The 17,311-nt window shown below is 44.2% G+C and overlaps 1 protein-coding gene and 1 long non-coding RNA gene across 2 annotated transcripts in view; one reads left to right on the top strand and one right to left on the bottom strand.

Moving 5' to 3' along the window:
* The window catches only part of FAM124A (family with sequence similarity 124 member A), a 107,952-nt gene that overhangs the window by 27,426 nt on the left and 63,215 nt on the right, over positions 1–17,311 (top strand). The window contains exon 3 of the mRNA XM_082602060.1: positions 1,968–2,701. Within this exon, the coding sequence (XP_082458186.1) occupies positions 1,968–2,701 (734 nt within the window). The remainder of the gene's footprint in view (positions 1–1,967; positions 2,702–17,311) is intronic.
* LOC309792428 overlaps positions 1–17,311 on the bottom strand; it is an 81,866-nt gene that overhangs the window by 3,610 nt on the left and 60,945 nt on the right. The window lies entirely within an intron of this gene.

Here is a 17,311-nt window from a genome sequence, read left to right as displayed (position 1 = left end):
GCTGCTACCTTAGTCATCCTTTGGTTTCAGAATCCTCTTCAGCTCCCAAAAGCCTCTTGTAGCATAAAAGGCACAGCCGACTGAGCGGGGGTCTAGTGTTTAATGATACAAGACTCTTCTCTTATAACAGCCAGGCAGCAAGCCTTTATTTCATCTGCTGTTCAACCAAAGGAACATCTATCTGGATGTGTGGGCTTGTTGCAGATCAGGACCTTCCAGTTCTCTACTGGAAATTCAAGGGACTATCAGTGGTAATAGTGTCTATAGTAAATGTTTATGTCATGGTGACTTTAGAATCTTCCCTTCACCTGAGATGCTACTCTATCATGTTTCCTATAGACTTATATCAGATTGAATTTTAATCTTTATGTTGGTGTTTCCCAGCCAAGTCATGAAGTTCTCATTGTGCTTGTGGTTCTTTATGGCTGCTGCCTGTGGCTATGCAGGTCATACACTGTACAGCTCTAAGGGGGCACTAGTCATGCCAGAGTCTATGTAAATGGGACCCCTGTAGTCATGGTGCCAGCTTCTGTGTCTCCCAGTGACTGGTACATATTGATTGCTCAAGAAATGTGTGGGTGAATGAGTGAAAGAGAAAGAAGGCAACAAGAAACCGAGCTAACTGTTCCCAAGTGAGATATTTAATAGTCAGGGTTTGAATGAAAATTCAGACAGGTTTTGCTCCAGCAAAATGAAGATCCTGTTATCATAGGTGCCTGTGATGAAATGTACCTGTAAACCCACTTGGAATGTCTTGTTTAACTACAAAAAAATCACCTTTCATCCTGCAAACTGATCAAGGTGATGGTTCCGGAAAGCACATCATGCTTCTCAAATGTTACCGACCCCACGATCGCCCTATGCCTGATACCCTAGCGGACATCATGAGGCATGTGTATGGAGACAGGTCTAGATTCTAGATGAATCTTGCCCTCCAAGTCACAATAGACTTAAAGTTCCCTTGATTTCCCTTGGATGGTCATACAACTTAAATACATGCAAGAGGAGCCATCATGAACAAGAACAAGGCTTTTATCAGGTTACTTGATGAAATATGCTGAATATTTTTAAAGTAGAAGTATGCCAATGTGGCTGGCAAACTGTTCACCCCATGGGAGAAGGTTGCCAAGGTAAATGGTCACCTTCACACTTGGAATTCGCTGTTCTGCCAGAGGACACGGGGAGGGGAACTGACCCAATCAGGACGTGTGGGCTTCTGGGTGGACGTGGCCTGAGGAGGGGCCCAAAAGGCAGCAGGACACAGGCAGTGATGGTCCGACCATGCGTCATCACCCCACCCCTAACCACAGCCCCCGGAGGCTCTGACCGCAAGAACACGGTGCTCGCCGCCCCCCTCCCCGTGGGGTCTCGAGCAGCAAGATGGTCACCACCCGGCCACCCTACCATCAGGACACAGTTGGCAGCATGCCGCACCAGCCAGGGCTTGATGTGTCCATTAGAGTAAGTGCCTGGTGAAGAAAGGAGTCCATAAATGTTAAAGGGATGAACAAACCGATGAACAAACCGATGAAATAAGCAAACCAGAGAAGCGCAATGGTATAGGGACCATTTGTGGGGGAAGGCAGTGCAGTTGCCTAAGTGCTGTGCACTTGGTGCTACGGCGTCTTCCCTAAGGGCCCTGTTTTCCTTTCCAAACCCACGGAGGCTTGACTCTGTGCTGTTCAATAGAAAATACACTCAACCTGATGAAGCACCACGCCAAGGTTGTCCTGACAGCGCCCAGCTTGGGAACCAGTGTGAGTAACAGTTGTTGAGTTCGGGGCTGCTAGGGCGCTGCAACAGTGGTGTTTGCACGTGAACTTGGGGTCAGAATTTCAAAACAATCAAGGAGTCCGTTTAGTTAAAATTTAGCTTCTCTTCCTGCCCGAGGCCCTGCATGTTATCACGGGACACCTCGATGAAATAGTCACCACTTGTTTCTTGGGTTTTGTTTCGTGCTGCTATAGGTGAGCTCTCCGTGGAGGAAGCGCAGGACCCTTTCTTGGTCAGCATCCACATAATCGCAGACCCAGGGGAATCCCGACCCCTGCAGGAGGCCATCGACAAGGTCTTGGCTTGGATCCACCCTGACCTCCAGCTGTTCAGGGTCTCTGAGAGGAGGGCGTCCCGGCGGCGGAGGAGGGCCCCCAAGGTGGCGCAGCCAGCCCTGGCGGTGGTCCTCTTCCTGCAGGAGGAGTACGGCGAGGAACAGATCCTGCAGCTGCACCGCATGCTGCAGCGGCCGCCCTGGCGCCATCACCACACGGAGCGCGTGCCTAGCAGGTTTCTGCCCTACCTGCCCTGCAGCCAGGAGTTCTTCACCCTGGCCCCTGGGACACCGCTGTGGGCCATCCGGCCTGTGCACTACGGCAAGGAAATCGTGCGCTTCACCATCTACTGTCGCCATGACAACTACGCCGACATCCTCAAGTTCTACGAGCTGATACTCAGGCGGAGCCCCAGCCAGAGGAAAACGGACTTCTGCATCTTCCCCATTTTCTCCAGTCTGGATGTGGACATCCAGTTCTCCCTGAAGAGACTGCCCTGTGACCAGACCCCGGTCCCCACTGATTCCTCCGTGCTGGAGTTCCGAGTCAAGGACATTGGCGAGCTGGTGCCTCTCTTGCCCAACCCCTGCAGACCCATCAGTGAGGGACGCTGGCAGACGGAGGACCACGATGGGAACAAGATCCTTCTGCAGGTACCTTGGGGGAAGTCTGTCTGTCTGTCTGTCTGTGTCTATCTCCACTTGGGGAGAACAGAGGAACAAGTGAATTGGTTCTGCCAGAAACCCTGGTTAGTACCTGTTACAGAACAATGAGTTAAGAAAAAAGATCAGTGACCCTCTGTCTGGCTCGTAGATCAAGTCAAGGTGTCCGTACTCTAATTAAACAGTTTTCACTTAGCTGCCGTGGCCATGTGCCCCAGGCAAGCAACGGCCGATTCCTCTAGCGCCTCTTCACCCACCTGTTTGAGCACCCACTAAATGCTTGTGGTTCCCGGGGATTTAGAATGAACTGATATCCCAGGGGATTTGGTATTAAAGATTCCTTAATCTACTCCCTCACAAGTAGGGAGTTTTTACCAATGAATTCTTCACTTCCACAAAGGAACTTCAGGAAAACCCATCTATGACGATGGTAAAATATGTTGACGTTCAGTAGAGAAGATACCTGTTTTCTTCATCGCTCTGGTGCCTCCTCCCGCTTCTACCCTTCCACCCTTCTGCTACTGGGCAATAGGTGGTTTAAATTCAGTGATCATTGGAAATGACTTTCTTGGTGTTTTAAGGAGTACGTGATGCCCCTGGAGCTTCTTTCATTCAGCTTAGGAAGGGGGAGTGTATACATGGAAGGAAATGGATGCAGTAGACTGTTCTGTTGCTTCCGTGGTTAATGTCTTGGCTCAATTACTGGACCCATTTCTCCTCCCATCCTTCCAGTGATTGTCCCAAACTCTTTAGACGTCATTAGTTATACTCTACAATTCAAAGTTCAGCATACAGATTTAAGAAGGTCCTATACTGGGCTTCCTTGGTGGCGCAGTGGTTGAGAGTCCGCCTGCCAATGCAGGGGACACGGGTTCGCGCCCTGGTCCAGGAAGATCCCACATGCCGTGGAGCGGCTAGGCCCGTGAGCCATGGCCGCTGAGCCTGTGCGTCCGGAGCCTGTGCTCCACAACGGGAGAGGCCACAACAGTGAGAGGCCCTTGTACCACAAAAAAAAAAAAAAAAAAAAAAAAAAAGAAGGTCCTATACCTACCCTACCTGATAAATGCTTTCAAGACCCAGGCTTTCTAGCATTAACAGGTAAATCCGTCCAGGCATATAGGATTTTGTCTTTCTGAAACACCTCTGCCTCTGGCATCTCAGTTTTCACATATGGCTACCTGACAGGAGAAAGCTGATAGCAAGTTCAGGGACATTGTCTTGAAAGGTGCTGATTGTATTTACTTGACTCACAGGTAAAGTTTCATAGTTTTTGTTGGTTTGGGCATTAAACATCAGAACTATAATCCACATATCACAAAATGAAGTGAGAATTTGGCACATGACAGATACCTGGCTCAAACTACAGCCAGGCCACATGGCTCAAGTCAAAAAGGTCACCTTGAGATATTTACGATTTAGAGGAACTAGATAATTTTCAGATTTCCCTTTGAACTATGCAAATAAGAAATAATATTGCTTTATTATTCACTGAACTAAATGCTAGCTAGCATTTGTTTTATTTTTTAATTTTTTTTATATTGGAGTATAGTTGATTTACAGTGTTGTGTTTCAGGTGTACAGCAAAGTGATTCAGTTATACATATACATATATATATTCTTTTTCAGATTATTTTCCCATATAGGTTATTACAGAGTATTGAGTAGAGTTCCCTGTGCTATACAATAGGTTCTTGTTGATTATCTGTTTTATGTATAGCAGTGTGTATATGTTAATCCCAACCTCCTAATTTATCCCTCCCACCCACGCACCTTTCCCCTTTGGTAACTGTAAGTTTGTTTTCAAAGTCTGTGAGCCTGTGTCTGTTTTGTAAATAAGTTCATTTGTGTCATTTTTTTTACATTCCACATATAAGTGATATCATGATATTTGTCGTTCTCTGACTTACTTCACTTAGTATGATAATCTGTAGATCCATCCATGTTGCTGCAAACAGCATTATTTAATTCTTTTTTGTGGCTGAGTAATATTCCATTGTATATATGTACCACATCTTCTTTATCCATTCCTCTGTCAGTGGACACTTAGGTTGCTTCCATGTCTTGGCTATTGTAAATAGTGCTGCAGTGAACATTGGGGTGCAAATATCTTTTCAAATTGTGGTTTTCTCTGGGTATATACCCCAGAGTGGGATTGCTGGATCTGTTTTTAGTTTTTAGTAGCTCTGTTTTTAGTTTTTTAAGGAACTTCCATACTGTTCTCCATAGTGGTTGTACCAATTTACATTCCCACCAACAGTGTAGGAGGGTTCCCTTTTCTCCACACCTTCTCCAGCATTTATTGTATGTTAGAATTTTTACTGATGGCCATTCTGGCCGGTGTGAGGTGATACCTCATTGTAGTTTTGATTTGCATTTCTCTAATAATTAGCGATGCTGAGCATCTCTTCATGTGCTTTTTGCCCATCTGTATGTCTTCTTTGGAGAAATGTCTATTTAGATCTTCTGCCCATTTTTTGATTGGGTTGTTTGTTTTTTTTGATATTGAGCTACATGAGCTGTTTGTATATTTTGGAGATTAATCCCCTGTTGGTCACACCATTTGCAAATATTTTCTCCCATTCTGTGGGTTGTCTTTTCATTTTGTTTATAATAGTTTTTTTGTGTGCAGAAGCTTTTAAGTTTTTATTAGGTCCCATTTGTTTATTTTTATTTTTATTTTCATTACTCTAGGAGGTGGATCCAAAAAGATATTTCTACGATTTATGTCAGAGTGTTCTGCCTATGTTTTCCTCGAGGGTTTTATAGTATCCGGTCTTACATTTAGGTCTTTAATCCATTTTGAGGGTTATTTTTGCGTATGGTGTTAGAGAGTGTTCTAATTTCATTCTTTTACATGTGGCTGTCCAGTTTTCCCAGCACCACTTATTGAAGAGACTGTCTTTTCTCCATTGTATATTCTTGACTCCTTTGTCATAGATTAATTGACCGTAGGTGCATGGGTTTATTTCTGGGCTTTCTATCCTCTTCCATTGATCTATAAATCTGTCTTTGTGCCAGTACCATACTGTTTTGATTACTGTAGCTTCATAGTATAGTCTGAAGTCAGGGAGCCTGATTCCTCCAGCTCCGTTTTTCTTTCTTAAGATTGCTTTGGCTATTCAGGGTCTTTTGTGTTTCCATACAAATTTTAAGATTTTGTTGTTCTAGATCTGCAAAAAAAATTCCATTGGTAATTTGATAGGGATTGTGTTGAACCTGTAAATTACCTTGCGTAGTATAGTCATTTTGACAATGTTGATTCTTCCAATCCAAGAACATGGTATATCTTTCCATCTGTTTGTGTCATCTTTGATTTCTTTCATCAGCATCTTATAGTTTTTGGAGTACAGATCTTTTGCAACCTTAGACAGGTTTATTCCTAGGTATTTTATTCTTTTTGATGCCATGGTAAATGGGATTGTTTCCTCAATTTCTCTTTCTGATATTTTGTTGTTAATGTACAGAAATGCAACAGATTTCTGTGTATTAATTTTGTATCCTGTAACTTTACCAGATTCATTGATGAGCACTAGTCGTTTTCTGGTAGCATCTTTTCTATGTATAGTATCATGTCATCTGGAAACAGTGACAGTTTTACTTCTTTTTTCCAATTTGGGTTCCTTTTATTTCTTCTCTGATGGCCGTGGCTAGGACTTCCAAAACTATGTTGAATAAAAGTGGCAAGAGTGGACATCCTTGTCTTGTTCCTGATCTTAGAGGAAATGTTTTCAGCTTTTTGCCATTGAGAATGATGTTTGCTGTGGGTTTGTCATATATGGCCTTTATTATGTTGAGGTAGGTTCCCTCTGTGTCCACTTTCTATAAAGTTTTTAGCATAAATCAGTGTTGAATTTTGTCAAAAGGTTTTTCTGCATCTATTGAGATGATCATATGGTTTTTATTCATCAGTTTGTTGATGTGGTGTATCACACTGATCAATTTGTGGATATTGAAAAATCCTTGCATCCCTGGGATAAATCCCACTTGATCATGGTGTATGATCCTTTTATTTTATTGTTGGATTCGGTTTGCTAGTATTTTGTTGAGGATTTTTGTGTCTATGTTCATCAGTAATATTGGCCTATAATTTTCTTTTGTGTGGTATCTTTGTCTGGTTTTGGTATCAGGGTGATGGTGGCCTCATAGAATGAGTTTGGAGGTGTTCCTTCCTCTGCAGCTTTTTGGAAGAGTTTCAGGAGGATAGGTGTTAACTCTTCTCTAAATGTTTGATAGAATTCGCCTGTGAAGCCATCTGGTCCTGGACTTTTGTTTGTTGAGAGTTTTGTTTTGTTTTTTTTAACATCTTTATTGGAGTATAATTGCTTTACAATGGTGTGTTAGTTTCTGCTGTTGAGAGTTTTTTAATCACGGTTTCAATTTCAGTACTTGTGATTGGTCTGTTCATATTTTCTTCTTCTTCCTGGTTCAGCCTTGGGAGATGGTACCTTTTTAAGAATTTGTCCATTTTTCCAGGTTGTCCATTTTATTGGCATATAGTTGCTTGTAGTTATCTCTTATGATCTTTTGTATTTCTGTGGTGTCAGTTTTATAATCCCTTTTGAAATGTGAGAAAAGTTTTCTTCTGTGTTTGAAGACTGCCAATTTTTTATGCAAAACAATGCAGTTGTGTAAGTAAAAATTAATGAAAGGATTTTGTTTATACTAAAAGATCAAAATGAATGTGATTGTTTCTGAGGGACTTTTTCCTTTTTGCAGTATTTAGAATATTTTTTGCTCTCAATCCCTGTAATAATGTAAATGAAAGAATAAAGTAGGAAAGCTTGGCCTGAACTCCACTCAAAGGAATAATTGAAAGAATATTTCAAAGAAAAGCCACAGATTTAAATGGCTATACAATCTGTATGTGTGCAGGCTTTTGAATTTAGAGCATCCAAGAGTGAAAAGAGTAAGAAAAAAAGATTTGTATCACGGGGTCTCAGGAATTTGGGCCTTTGTTCAAAATAGTAATATGCCAGAGAGTTAAATTAATGTGGGCAGAAATGACTAATAGTCCCTCTCACAGTTCTTGATTATGGCTGTTTGAACAGGTTACTATTTACTGCATCACTGCAGAAAGCCATCCTCTGCTCTAGCATGAGAGATACGCCTGCCCACCTCTTTAAATTACTTTTAAAAGTAAAAATTTTTACTTCATTCTTTAGCAAAATTAATATATTTTGGTCGTGGAGGGAGGGACACAGTTGAGAGTACGCCTCTTTTTTTTTTTTTTTTTTTTACATTCTCCTTAGCAGTGTGTTTCCCAAGTTTCATTTTCAACATACATGCTTTTGTTCCATTGGGTGCAGTTATATGTTGAAGGCAATCTTGGTTGGGTAGTTTCTAGTTGCGTTCTTAAAATATAGATTGCATTTCAGTTCCTCATCCTGCCCCGTTGAGTTAACGTTCCATATTTCAGAGACCTCCTCCAGTCGTTTAATTCCTCTGGAGGAGAAAAACTGAGAGGTTTGTTTCTGGGAGCTACTCAGCCTCTTATAAGAATTTGGAAATGTTTTTAACTAAGATCTGATTAGATGGAAAGAAAGCCTTCTACCTCCTGAAACTCACCTCTCCTTTCTTGGCATTGCCTGATTCAGGGGGAAAAAGGCAGAGAGGAGGTGGGTGGAGAGTTGCCAGCATCGGATATTGCCCAAGATCCCTCTAGAAAATGCATCTTAGAAATTTGCATCAATGCTTGATGATCGAAACTACAGCTTTATATAGCCAAGATCTGTGTTACACGAACTAGAAGTAAACTAACACTGTACTTGGAACATAATAAGTTCTCTTTATACATTTCTCTTTACTTTTTGTTGAAGAATAATATAAATGATATATACAAGGAAAAGTGCACATCACAAATATATGCTCAGTGAATTTTCACAAATTGAACATTTTCATAAGCAACACCCAGATGAAGAAACAGAACATAGAAACAGAAGAGAAGTCTTCTCTTCCCCCATTCCTGGGACTCCCTTCCCTTAAATGAACATATTAATTACTCTGTATTTCACAAAAGTGGGGGGAAGGAGTATCTGGTCAGAAAAGTTGGGAACATGGCTGTGTTATCTGGGGGTGTTTTTGTATTTATAGGTAGCTCCCACATTTTTGTATAAAAAGACTTAGGTTGGCTGACAAAGATATAGATCATACAAGAAAGAGTAATAAAAATAATTAGATACCAAAGGGACTTGAAGTAGAGGAAAAATAATGATAGGAAAGTCAGGTAAACCAAGTATGACATCCAAAGTGCATGTCATTTCCTATCTGAGAGCTGTGCTGTTTAACTGGTAGCCACTAGCCACATGTGGCCATTTAAATTTAACATTTAAGTGAATTAAAATAAAAAATTCAGTTCCTCAGTCTCACTAGAACATTTCAAGTCCTCAGCAGCTCCATGTGGCTGGTGGCTACCATATTGGTTAGCACACATACAGAACATTTCCATCATTGCAGAAAGTTCTATGGACAGCATTCTTCCAGAAATAGGCCCCAATTTTGATTTTGAGTTCTCCAGCAGCAAAAACAGAATGGAAAATCAGCAGTGATACAACTTAGAATCCATGAGGCAAAAATAAACTGTGCTTCAGATGCACAGCTATTCCAGGTTCTGCATCCTGGGAGCAGCGTTACTCCCACCTTCTCACGTCCAGTGAGGTGTCGGCAGCCTGCCCTCAACTGTGCTCTAGAACAGCTGCATCGAGGCCTCGCAAGGCTTTCTTACACGGAGCCTGCAGGGTGGGCAGGGTGCCCAGCCAAGTGTCGTGCAGCAAAGCCACTGCACAAAGGGAGGCTGGGCAAAACAAGGTGGTCCCTGCCTGCAGCTCCTGGGGCCTTGGCTGAATCCCAGAGGGAGGGACACACCTTCAGAGAATCTCCCCAAATTTGTTTCTCTCAGCTAAGCTTTTGGTAGATCGCGAGGGACAGTGAGCTTGGCTTGTTTCTTTGCAGCCGAGTCCCTGGAGTACACCTGTTCCATGTAGCTGGTAAAGGATGGAGTCATATGTCTTGCGACTCAGCCAAGCTGGGTTGTATGTTGATGTCTTCTTTTTTTTTTAATATATTTTATTTATTTATTTATTTATTTTTGGCTACATTGGGTCTTTGTTGCTGTGTGCTGGCTTTCTCTAGTTGCGGCGAGCGGGGGCTACTCTTCATTGTGGTGTGCAGGCTTCTCATTGCAGTGGCTTCTCTTGTTGTAGAGCATGGGCTCTAGGCATGCAGGCTTCAGTAGTTGTGGCTTGCGGGCTCTAGAGCACAGGTTCAGTAGCTGTGGTGCACAGGCTTAGTTGCTCCGCGGCATGTGGGATCTTCCTGGACCAGGGCTCGAACCCATGTCCCCCGCATTGGCAGGCGGATCCTTAACCACTGCGCCACCAGGGAAGCCCTGTTGATGTCTTCTTAGGGAGCTCTAAGGAGCCTGACAAGGACACGGGCCTCAACAATAGGCCACCGCCTCCCTTGGAGGTCTTCCACGGGAGCGCCATGGGCAAGGCCAAACTCCTTAAGAAGTGATTTGGGGTCCATCCAAACACAGAGAAGCACAGTTGAGGACCCAAAGGTCAGTTTCACAAAGAGAATGCAGCTGCAATTTTAGGCTGGAAAAATGTGGAAAGCAGGTCACTCCTTGTCTTTGAAGAGGTAAGGTAATTTAACAATGGCGTCTAAGCCTTTGCAAGACTTCTTCCATAGAGGATGGTCGCCAGCTGTCCGTTGCATCCTCATAAGGCAGAACAGGGAACTGGCTTAAACCAAAGGTTTTAAGTACCATTTAAAAGACAAGAAATCCCGACACGCAGAATTGTTACCCGTTGAAAGGGCTGCCAGGTTCAGTCTCGAGGACTGTCTTCACTGGAGAGCTTTTAACATTTCATTCACACCAGCTCATTTACTTGTCTTCTTCACCCAGCGAGGAGATTGTCTAGACAGTCAGTCCCAGAATACTGGGGCCATCAGCGCTGTGAGGACAGGGAGACGGGTGCTAATGAGGATGCAATTGAGGGACTAAGTGGGCTTCAGAGACTTAAAAAATTTTTTTTATTTGTGGTAAAATACACATAACAATACACATAACGATAAAATTTACTGTCTTAACCATTTAAAAATGTATGGTTCAGGAGTGTTAACTACACTCACATCATAGTGCAACCGTCACCACCTACATCTCCAGAACTCTTTTCATCTTGCAAAATGGAAACTGTCCCCATTAAACAGAAACGGCTCATACCCCCTCCCTCCGGCCCCTGGTAACCACCATTCTACCTTCTGTCTCTATGAGCTTGACTGCTCTAGGAATCTCATATAAGTGTGATCAGACAGTATTTGTCTTTTCGTGACTGGCTTATTTCACTTAGCATAATGTCCTCAAGGTTCATCCAAGTTGTAGCATGTGTCAGATTCCCTTCCTTTTTAAATCTGAATAATATTCTGTTATGAACGTGCCACATTTTGTTTAGCCATTCACCCGTTGATGGACAGGTGAGGCACTTCCATCTTTGGGCTATTGTGAATAATGCTGCTGTGAACATGGGTGTGCAAATACCTCTTTGGGTCCCCGCTTTTACTTCTTTTGGGTTTGTACCCAGAGGTGCAATTGCTGGGTCACATGGTAAGTGTATGTTGAATTTTTTGAGGAGAGGAACTGCCATACTGTTTTCTGTAGTGGCTGTACATTTTACATTTCCACCAGCAACATATGAGGATGGGACATGTTTTTTAAGAAAGCAGAGAGAGGCTTGCTCTTTGTTTGCGGGGTACAGTACACCGTATTCTGCACTAGGCGATAAAGAGGGCTATGGTTGGAAAGAATTGAGCAAATACTGAAGTGAGGCATTGACACTTCACCCGACACACTCCGGATCTAGACTCTACAGCAGAAATTCTTAACGTGCTGTCCTTGGATCCCAAGCACCACTTGTATGCATGTGTTTATGTGCCTCATCATAAAAGGTACATCATATCATGTCTCTCAAAATTAACTCTCCAAAGGGTTCCCATTCTCTGGCAGCCCTTCTAGACGTTCACCAAGGCTTTCCATCAGCGGCTCACCTCTCTGGCTTTACCTCGCACGTCTCTCCCTCTGCTCCCTCTGTGCCTTCCACGTTGGCCTGCTTTCTCTTCCTCAGATGCAGCAAACTCATTCCTGCCTCAGGACCTTTGCACCTACTGCCTGGAATGATCTCCTCCAGGATCTTCACATGGTTGGTTCCTTCTCATCATGCAGGTTTCAGAGATGCCTTCCCTGCCCGCCCCACCTAAAGTAGCTCCCAGATAGCCTCCTGACCAGTTACCTTACTTCTCCACTGGACAGCTAGAAGGTCCTTTTGGAACGTAAGCCAGACCATGTGACTCCTGTGCCCAGAACCCCCGGGGGCACCCTGCCCCTTCTCTCGTGCTGTATACGCCAGCTTCCTCGCGGTGGTAGGTTGCCTCCCTGCTCCGCTCTTCTCCCGTCACTGCCCCAGCCGCCCTGGCCTCCCTCTTGACCCTTCAGAACATGCTGTGTCTGCTCTGTCCCTCTGCCCACCATCCAGCTGGCCACGTGGCTGTTCCTTCTCCCCCACCTCGTCAGGTCTGTGCTCCGTGTCCCCTCCCTAGCGAGGCCTTCCCCGGCCGCAGCATGAAGGGCACCTCCCTCTCCTGTTCCTTCACACACAGACGTGCCAGCAGCCGTACTCCTGCCCTGCTTGCCTTTTCCCCATGGCGCCATCCCCTTTAACTCACTGCATGTTGACCGAATAGAGGCTTGTCCGTCCCTCCCACCAGACCCTGAGTACCTGGAGGGCAGGGGCTTTCCCTGTTTTGCCCACCATTGGGTCCCTAGTGCCTCTAACGGTGTCTGGCACACATTAGACACTCAGTGTTGAACGAATTTGTTAAAAAAAGGAGACAGAACGGGAGAGAGGTGGGGACTTGGGGCTGTTCCGGGCAGGCCCACGGAGGCGGGTTGAGCAGGGGGAGAGCCCTGGCTGGTGGTTACAAACAGAGGAAGAGTGACCAGGGCCCGGAGGAGGGGACCGTGACAGGTGCCCGTGGGAGGACTCCTTGGGCCACAGTGCCTGCTGGCTGATGGCAAGGGGGACTCTGGTGCTAAACACAGGGCAGGGGGCAAAGAGGATGAGTGGGTGGCCTCCCACCACCCCTCAGGTCAGGCTGGGGGCCCCAGGGAGAACAGTGGCCATGCGGACAGGAGCCCTCCTCCTGCTGAGGCCCTCTGCTCCCAGGAGAGGTGGGAGAGGAAGGGGTGGGTCAGCCGGCATCTCTGGGAGGGCCAAATGACACACGTGACAATGTAACACTGTCCCCCCTGCAGGCTGGGCACCTCTGCTTCTAGCTGCCAGAAACGGACACAGACTGTCTCCAGTTGGTCAGCTTCTTGTCTGGGGAGGAGCTTATGCAGGGAAGAGTTTACCCAAGAAATAATAACGGTGTGATAGTGAATATTAATTGCTTGCTTAGGAGCTGCCACACTGTAGGCTAAGTGCACTCTAATACCTTCCTTACTTAACCCTCTCAGCACGTCTACCATCCGGAGACCACTCGTATCCCCATCCTGCAGACGCACGCCCGGAGATGTAGGTCAGTAACTGCCATGCCCAGAATTACCAACAGCAAATGGTGAGACTGGGAGCAAACTTGGGGACATTTGACTCAGGAACCCGTGCTGGCTGTGCTGTTCCCTATTCTTTTTCTTTTTTAAAAAATTTTATTGATTGATTGATTGCCTGTGTTGGGTCTTCGTTGCTGCGCGCGGGCTCTCTAGTTGCAGCGAGCAGGGGCTACTCTTCGTTGCGGTGCGCGGGCTTCTCATTGCGGTGGCTTCTCTTGTTGTGGAGCACGGGCTCTAGGCGAGCCAGCTTCAGTAATTGTGACACGCGGGCTCAGTAGTTGTGGTGCACGGGCTCAGCAGTTGTGGCTCGCAGGCTCCAGAGTGCAGGCTCAGTAGTTGTGGCGCACAGGTTTAGTTGCTCCTCGGCATGTGGGATCTTCCTGGACCAGGGCTCGATCCTGTGTCCCCTGCATTGGCAGGTGGATTCCTAATCACTGTGCCACCAGGAAAGTTGCACGTGCTCTTCCCTATTCTTTTCCGAGGAACACAGCCGGGACCTGGGTGTTCCCTCTGCTGGTACCTCCCAAGCTTCAGCAGACCTGAAAATCACAGATCCCTGGGCTCCACCTCCAGAAACTTGGATCTAGGAGGTCCAGGGTGGGGCCCGAGATCCTGCATTTCTAACCAGCTCCCAGGTGCTGACGCCTGTAGCATCCTCTCTACATGTGCACTGGGCTCAGGATATTCTAAGCAGGACTACCCAGTTGTCGCTTCGTGTTTGATAAGCACTGCCTGGGGCACATTCCCTTTTTAAAAATTATTAGAACCGTACTTAGTAGCAGGCTCAGGACAGAACATCAGGAGTACAAGTCACAGTATTGTGATGATCATTCGCAATTTAAACTACATGCATTGAATCATTGTTGCACACCTGAAACGAATATAATGCTATGTCAATTATATCTCAATTAAAAGAAAAAAAAGAGTACAAGTCACAAGAGGTGTCTGTATGATGAGCCCAGAGCTTCCTGAAACTGTTTGTATCCTGTTCCCAGCCCCAAGTGCAATGCCCTGCAGCTACTCAGTACACGTTAGCTTGTCCCTCCTCCCCCTTGGTCTCTGGTGTTCTCAGGGCAGGTGCAGTGACCCAAGGGGCAGGGCATCCACATGTGCAGGCAGGGAGGGGTTTGAGTGAATGGGAGGCCATTGGGCATGCCAGCATGCTACAGCCGCCCTGGGGTTTTGGCTCCCAGTCCAGACTCTGAAGAAAATTGCTGTTTTCAGTCAATCGCATTGCCTGCATGGGTTATTTTATCTGTGCAGATTGCCCAGGCTGGCTGAAAGTCACCCCTAGAAAATAATTTCCCAGAGCATCACCTGAGTTTGCTATTCCCGCAGAATGTGTAAGTGACATCATAGCTCTTTCAGGCCTGGAAGGAAGAGTAATTTGCTTTTGGGTTAAAAAAGGAAGTAAACTATGATTATAGACCTTGGCAGGACTTGGAATCAGATCTTTGAGGCAGAGGAAGGAAACTGAGGAATTTTAGTCAGTGTTTTCTGCTCTCAGTCTTAGAGCAGCTTTCCCCTGTGGCCTGCCTGTCTCACTTGTCTCACTTAGCTTATTTAGTTTGGTCTGTCCAGGGCTCTGCTTCCAAAGGGGTTTGGTTTGGTGGTGGACCTGGAAGAAAGGGCTGCTGTTTCTGTGCGTGGCAGGCGACTACCAGCAGGTAGGGCCGGTCCCCTGCAGGCCGACCGCGTGGTGCCTGTAGGTAAACTACAACAGAAGGGGACGGTCCAGCACTTTGGGGAGCTGGTCAAGTCAGCAAACACTTTGAATATCTCCTCTCAGTCAGACATGCTACTGGAGATGGACGAAGATGAACAATAGAGTCCTGTGCTCCAAGTTCACGACTGATCCCAGACCATTCCGTGGAGTGTGACGTGCAAGCTGTGGTACAGCAAAGTGGGGTGCAGAGGGTGTGCTCCGGAGGGGCACCTCCCTCCGGGGCTGGGAAAACAGGAAGACCATAGCAGAAGCCTTCTGGAAGCCAGCAGTTAGGAGTTGGGTCTCTAGATCCCACCGATCTAGACCACATCCTATTCGGACAGCTCTGAGTGGTTGGCTGAACCTTCAAACATTGGGCCAAAAAACCTATTTTAATTTCCACTGAATTTTCCTCTTGTGTTAATATATTTTTTGTTAGCTCCCAAGTAGGCATCCTTTTTTATTGATGTATGGTTGATATACAGTATTATATAAATTACAGGTGTACAATATAGTGATTCACAATTTTGAAAGGTTATCCTTCATTTATACTTATAAAATATCGGCTATATTTCCTGTGTGGTACAGTATATCCTTGTAGCCTATTTTATACTTAACAGTTTATACCTCTTAATTCCCTACCCCTATGTTGCCCCTCCCCACTTCCTTCTCCCCACTGGTAACCACCAGTCTATTCTCTATATCTGTGAGTCTGCTTCTTTTTTGTTATATTCACTAGTTTGTTTTATTTTTTTAGATTCCACATGTAAGTGATATCATATAGTGCCTTTCTGTTTCTATTTCACTTAGCATAATGCCCTCCAAGTTCATCCATGTTGCTGCAAATGGCAAAATTTCATTCTCTTTTATGGCTGAGTAGTAATCCATTGTATATATATACTGCATCTTGTTTATCTATTTATCTGTTGATGGCCACTTAGGTTGCTTTCATATCTTGGCAATTGTGAATAATTCTGCTATGAACATTGGGGTGCATATCTTTTCAAACTAGTGTTTCTGGGTTTTTTGGATATATACCAGGAGTGGAATTGCTGGGTCATATGGTAGTTCTATTATTAGTTTTTTAGTTTGATGTTTTCATTTTTAAAGTTGTTATTATATTTTTATTAGAAAGTAATCAAACCAAATTACCCAAAATATTTTTGGAAATTAGATATTTTTTTAAAAAATTACTCTTCTTACCACCATAACAGAGCATCTTTTGTTCCATTGGTCTATGCATGTGTTTTTATGACAGTACTGTTTTGATTACCACAACGTGTTCCACTTGTAATCACAGTACTGTTTTATGACCATACTGTTTTGATTACTATAGCTTTATAATACAGCTTGAAATCAAGAAGTGTGATGACTCCAGATTTGTTTTTCTTTCTCAGGATTGCTTTGGGTATTCTGGGTCTTTTGTGGTCCCATATAAATTTTAGAATTTTTTCTCCATTTCTATAAAAAAAATGCTGTTGGAATCTTAATAGGGATTGGATTGAATCTATAGATGTCTTTGGGTAGTATGAACATTTAAACAATATTAGTTCTTCCAATCCCTGAACATGGGATACCTTTCCATTCATCTGTGCCTCCTTCAATTTCTTTCATCAGTGTCTTGCAGTTTTTAGCATACAGAACTTTCACCTCTTTGGTTAAATTTATTACTGAGTATTGTATTGTTTTTGATGCTATTGTAAATAAGATTGTTTTCTTTATTTCCTTTTCAGATAATTTATTGTTAGGATATAGAAAAGCTACTGATTTTTTGTATGTTACTTTTGTATCCTGCAACTTTAATGAATTCACTGGTTAGCTCTAATAGTTTTCTGGTGAAGTTTTTATGGCTTTTTATATATAAAGTCATGTCATCTGCAAATAGAGACCATTTTACATCTTCCTTTCCAATGCTGATGGCTTTTATCTTATTCTTGCCTGATTGCTTTGGCTAAGACTCCTGTACTGTGTTGAATTGGGGGTGGTGAGAGAGGGAAGCATGGTCCTGTTTCCAATCTTAGAAGAAAAGTTTTCAACCTTTCACCAGTGAGTATGATGTTAGCTGTGGCATGTTATATAAGACCTATGTTATGTTGAGGTATGTTCCCTCTATACCTAATTTGTTAAGAATTTTTAACATGAACAGATATTGAAATTCTTTTTCTGCATCTGTTGAGATTATCATTTGATATTTCTTTCATTCTATTAATGTGATGTATCATATTGATTAACTGCCATGCATTGAACCATCCTTGCATCCTGGGACAAATCTCACTTAATCATGGTGAAT

The sequence above is a fragment of the Mesoplodon mirus genome (genome assembly GCF_964341445.2).
Source record: "Mesoplodon mirus genome assembly, chromosome: 17".
NCBI classification, from domain to species: Eukaryota; Metazoa; Chordata; class Mammalia; order Artiodactyla; family Ziphiidae; genus Mesoplodon; species Mesoplodon mirus.
The sequence above is the reverse complement of the archived record's forward strand: the minus strand, read 5'-3'. Positions and strand labels throughout refer to the sequence as shown.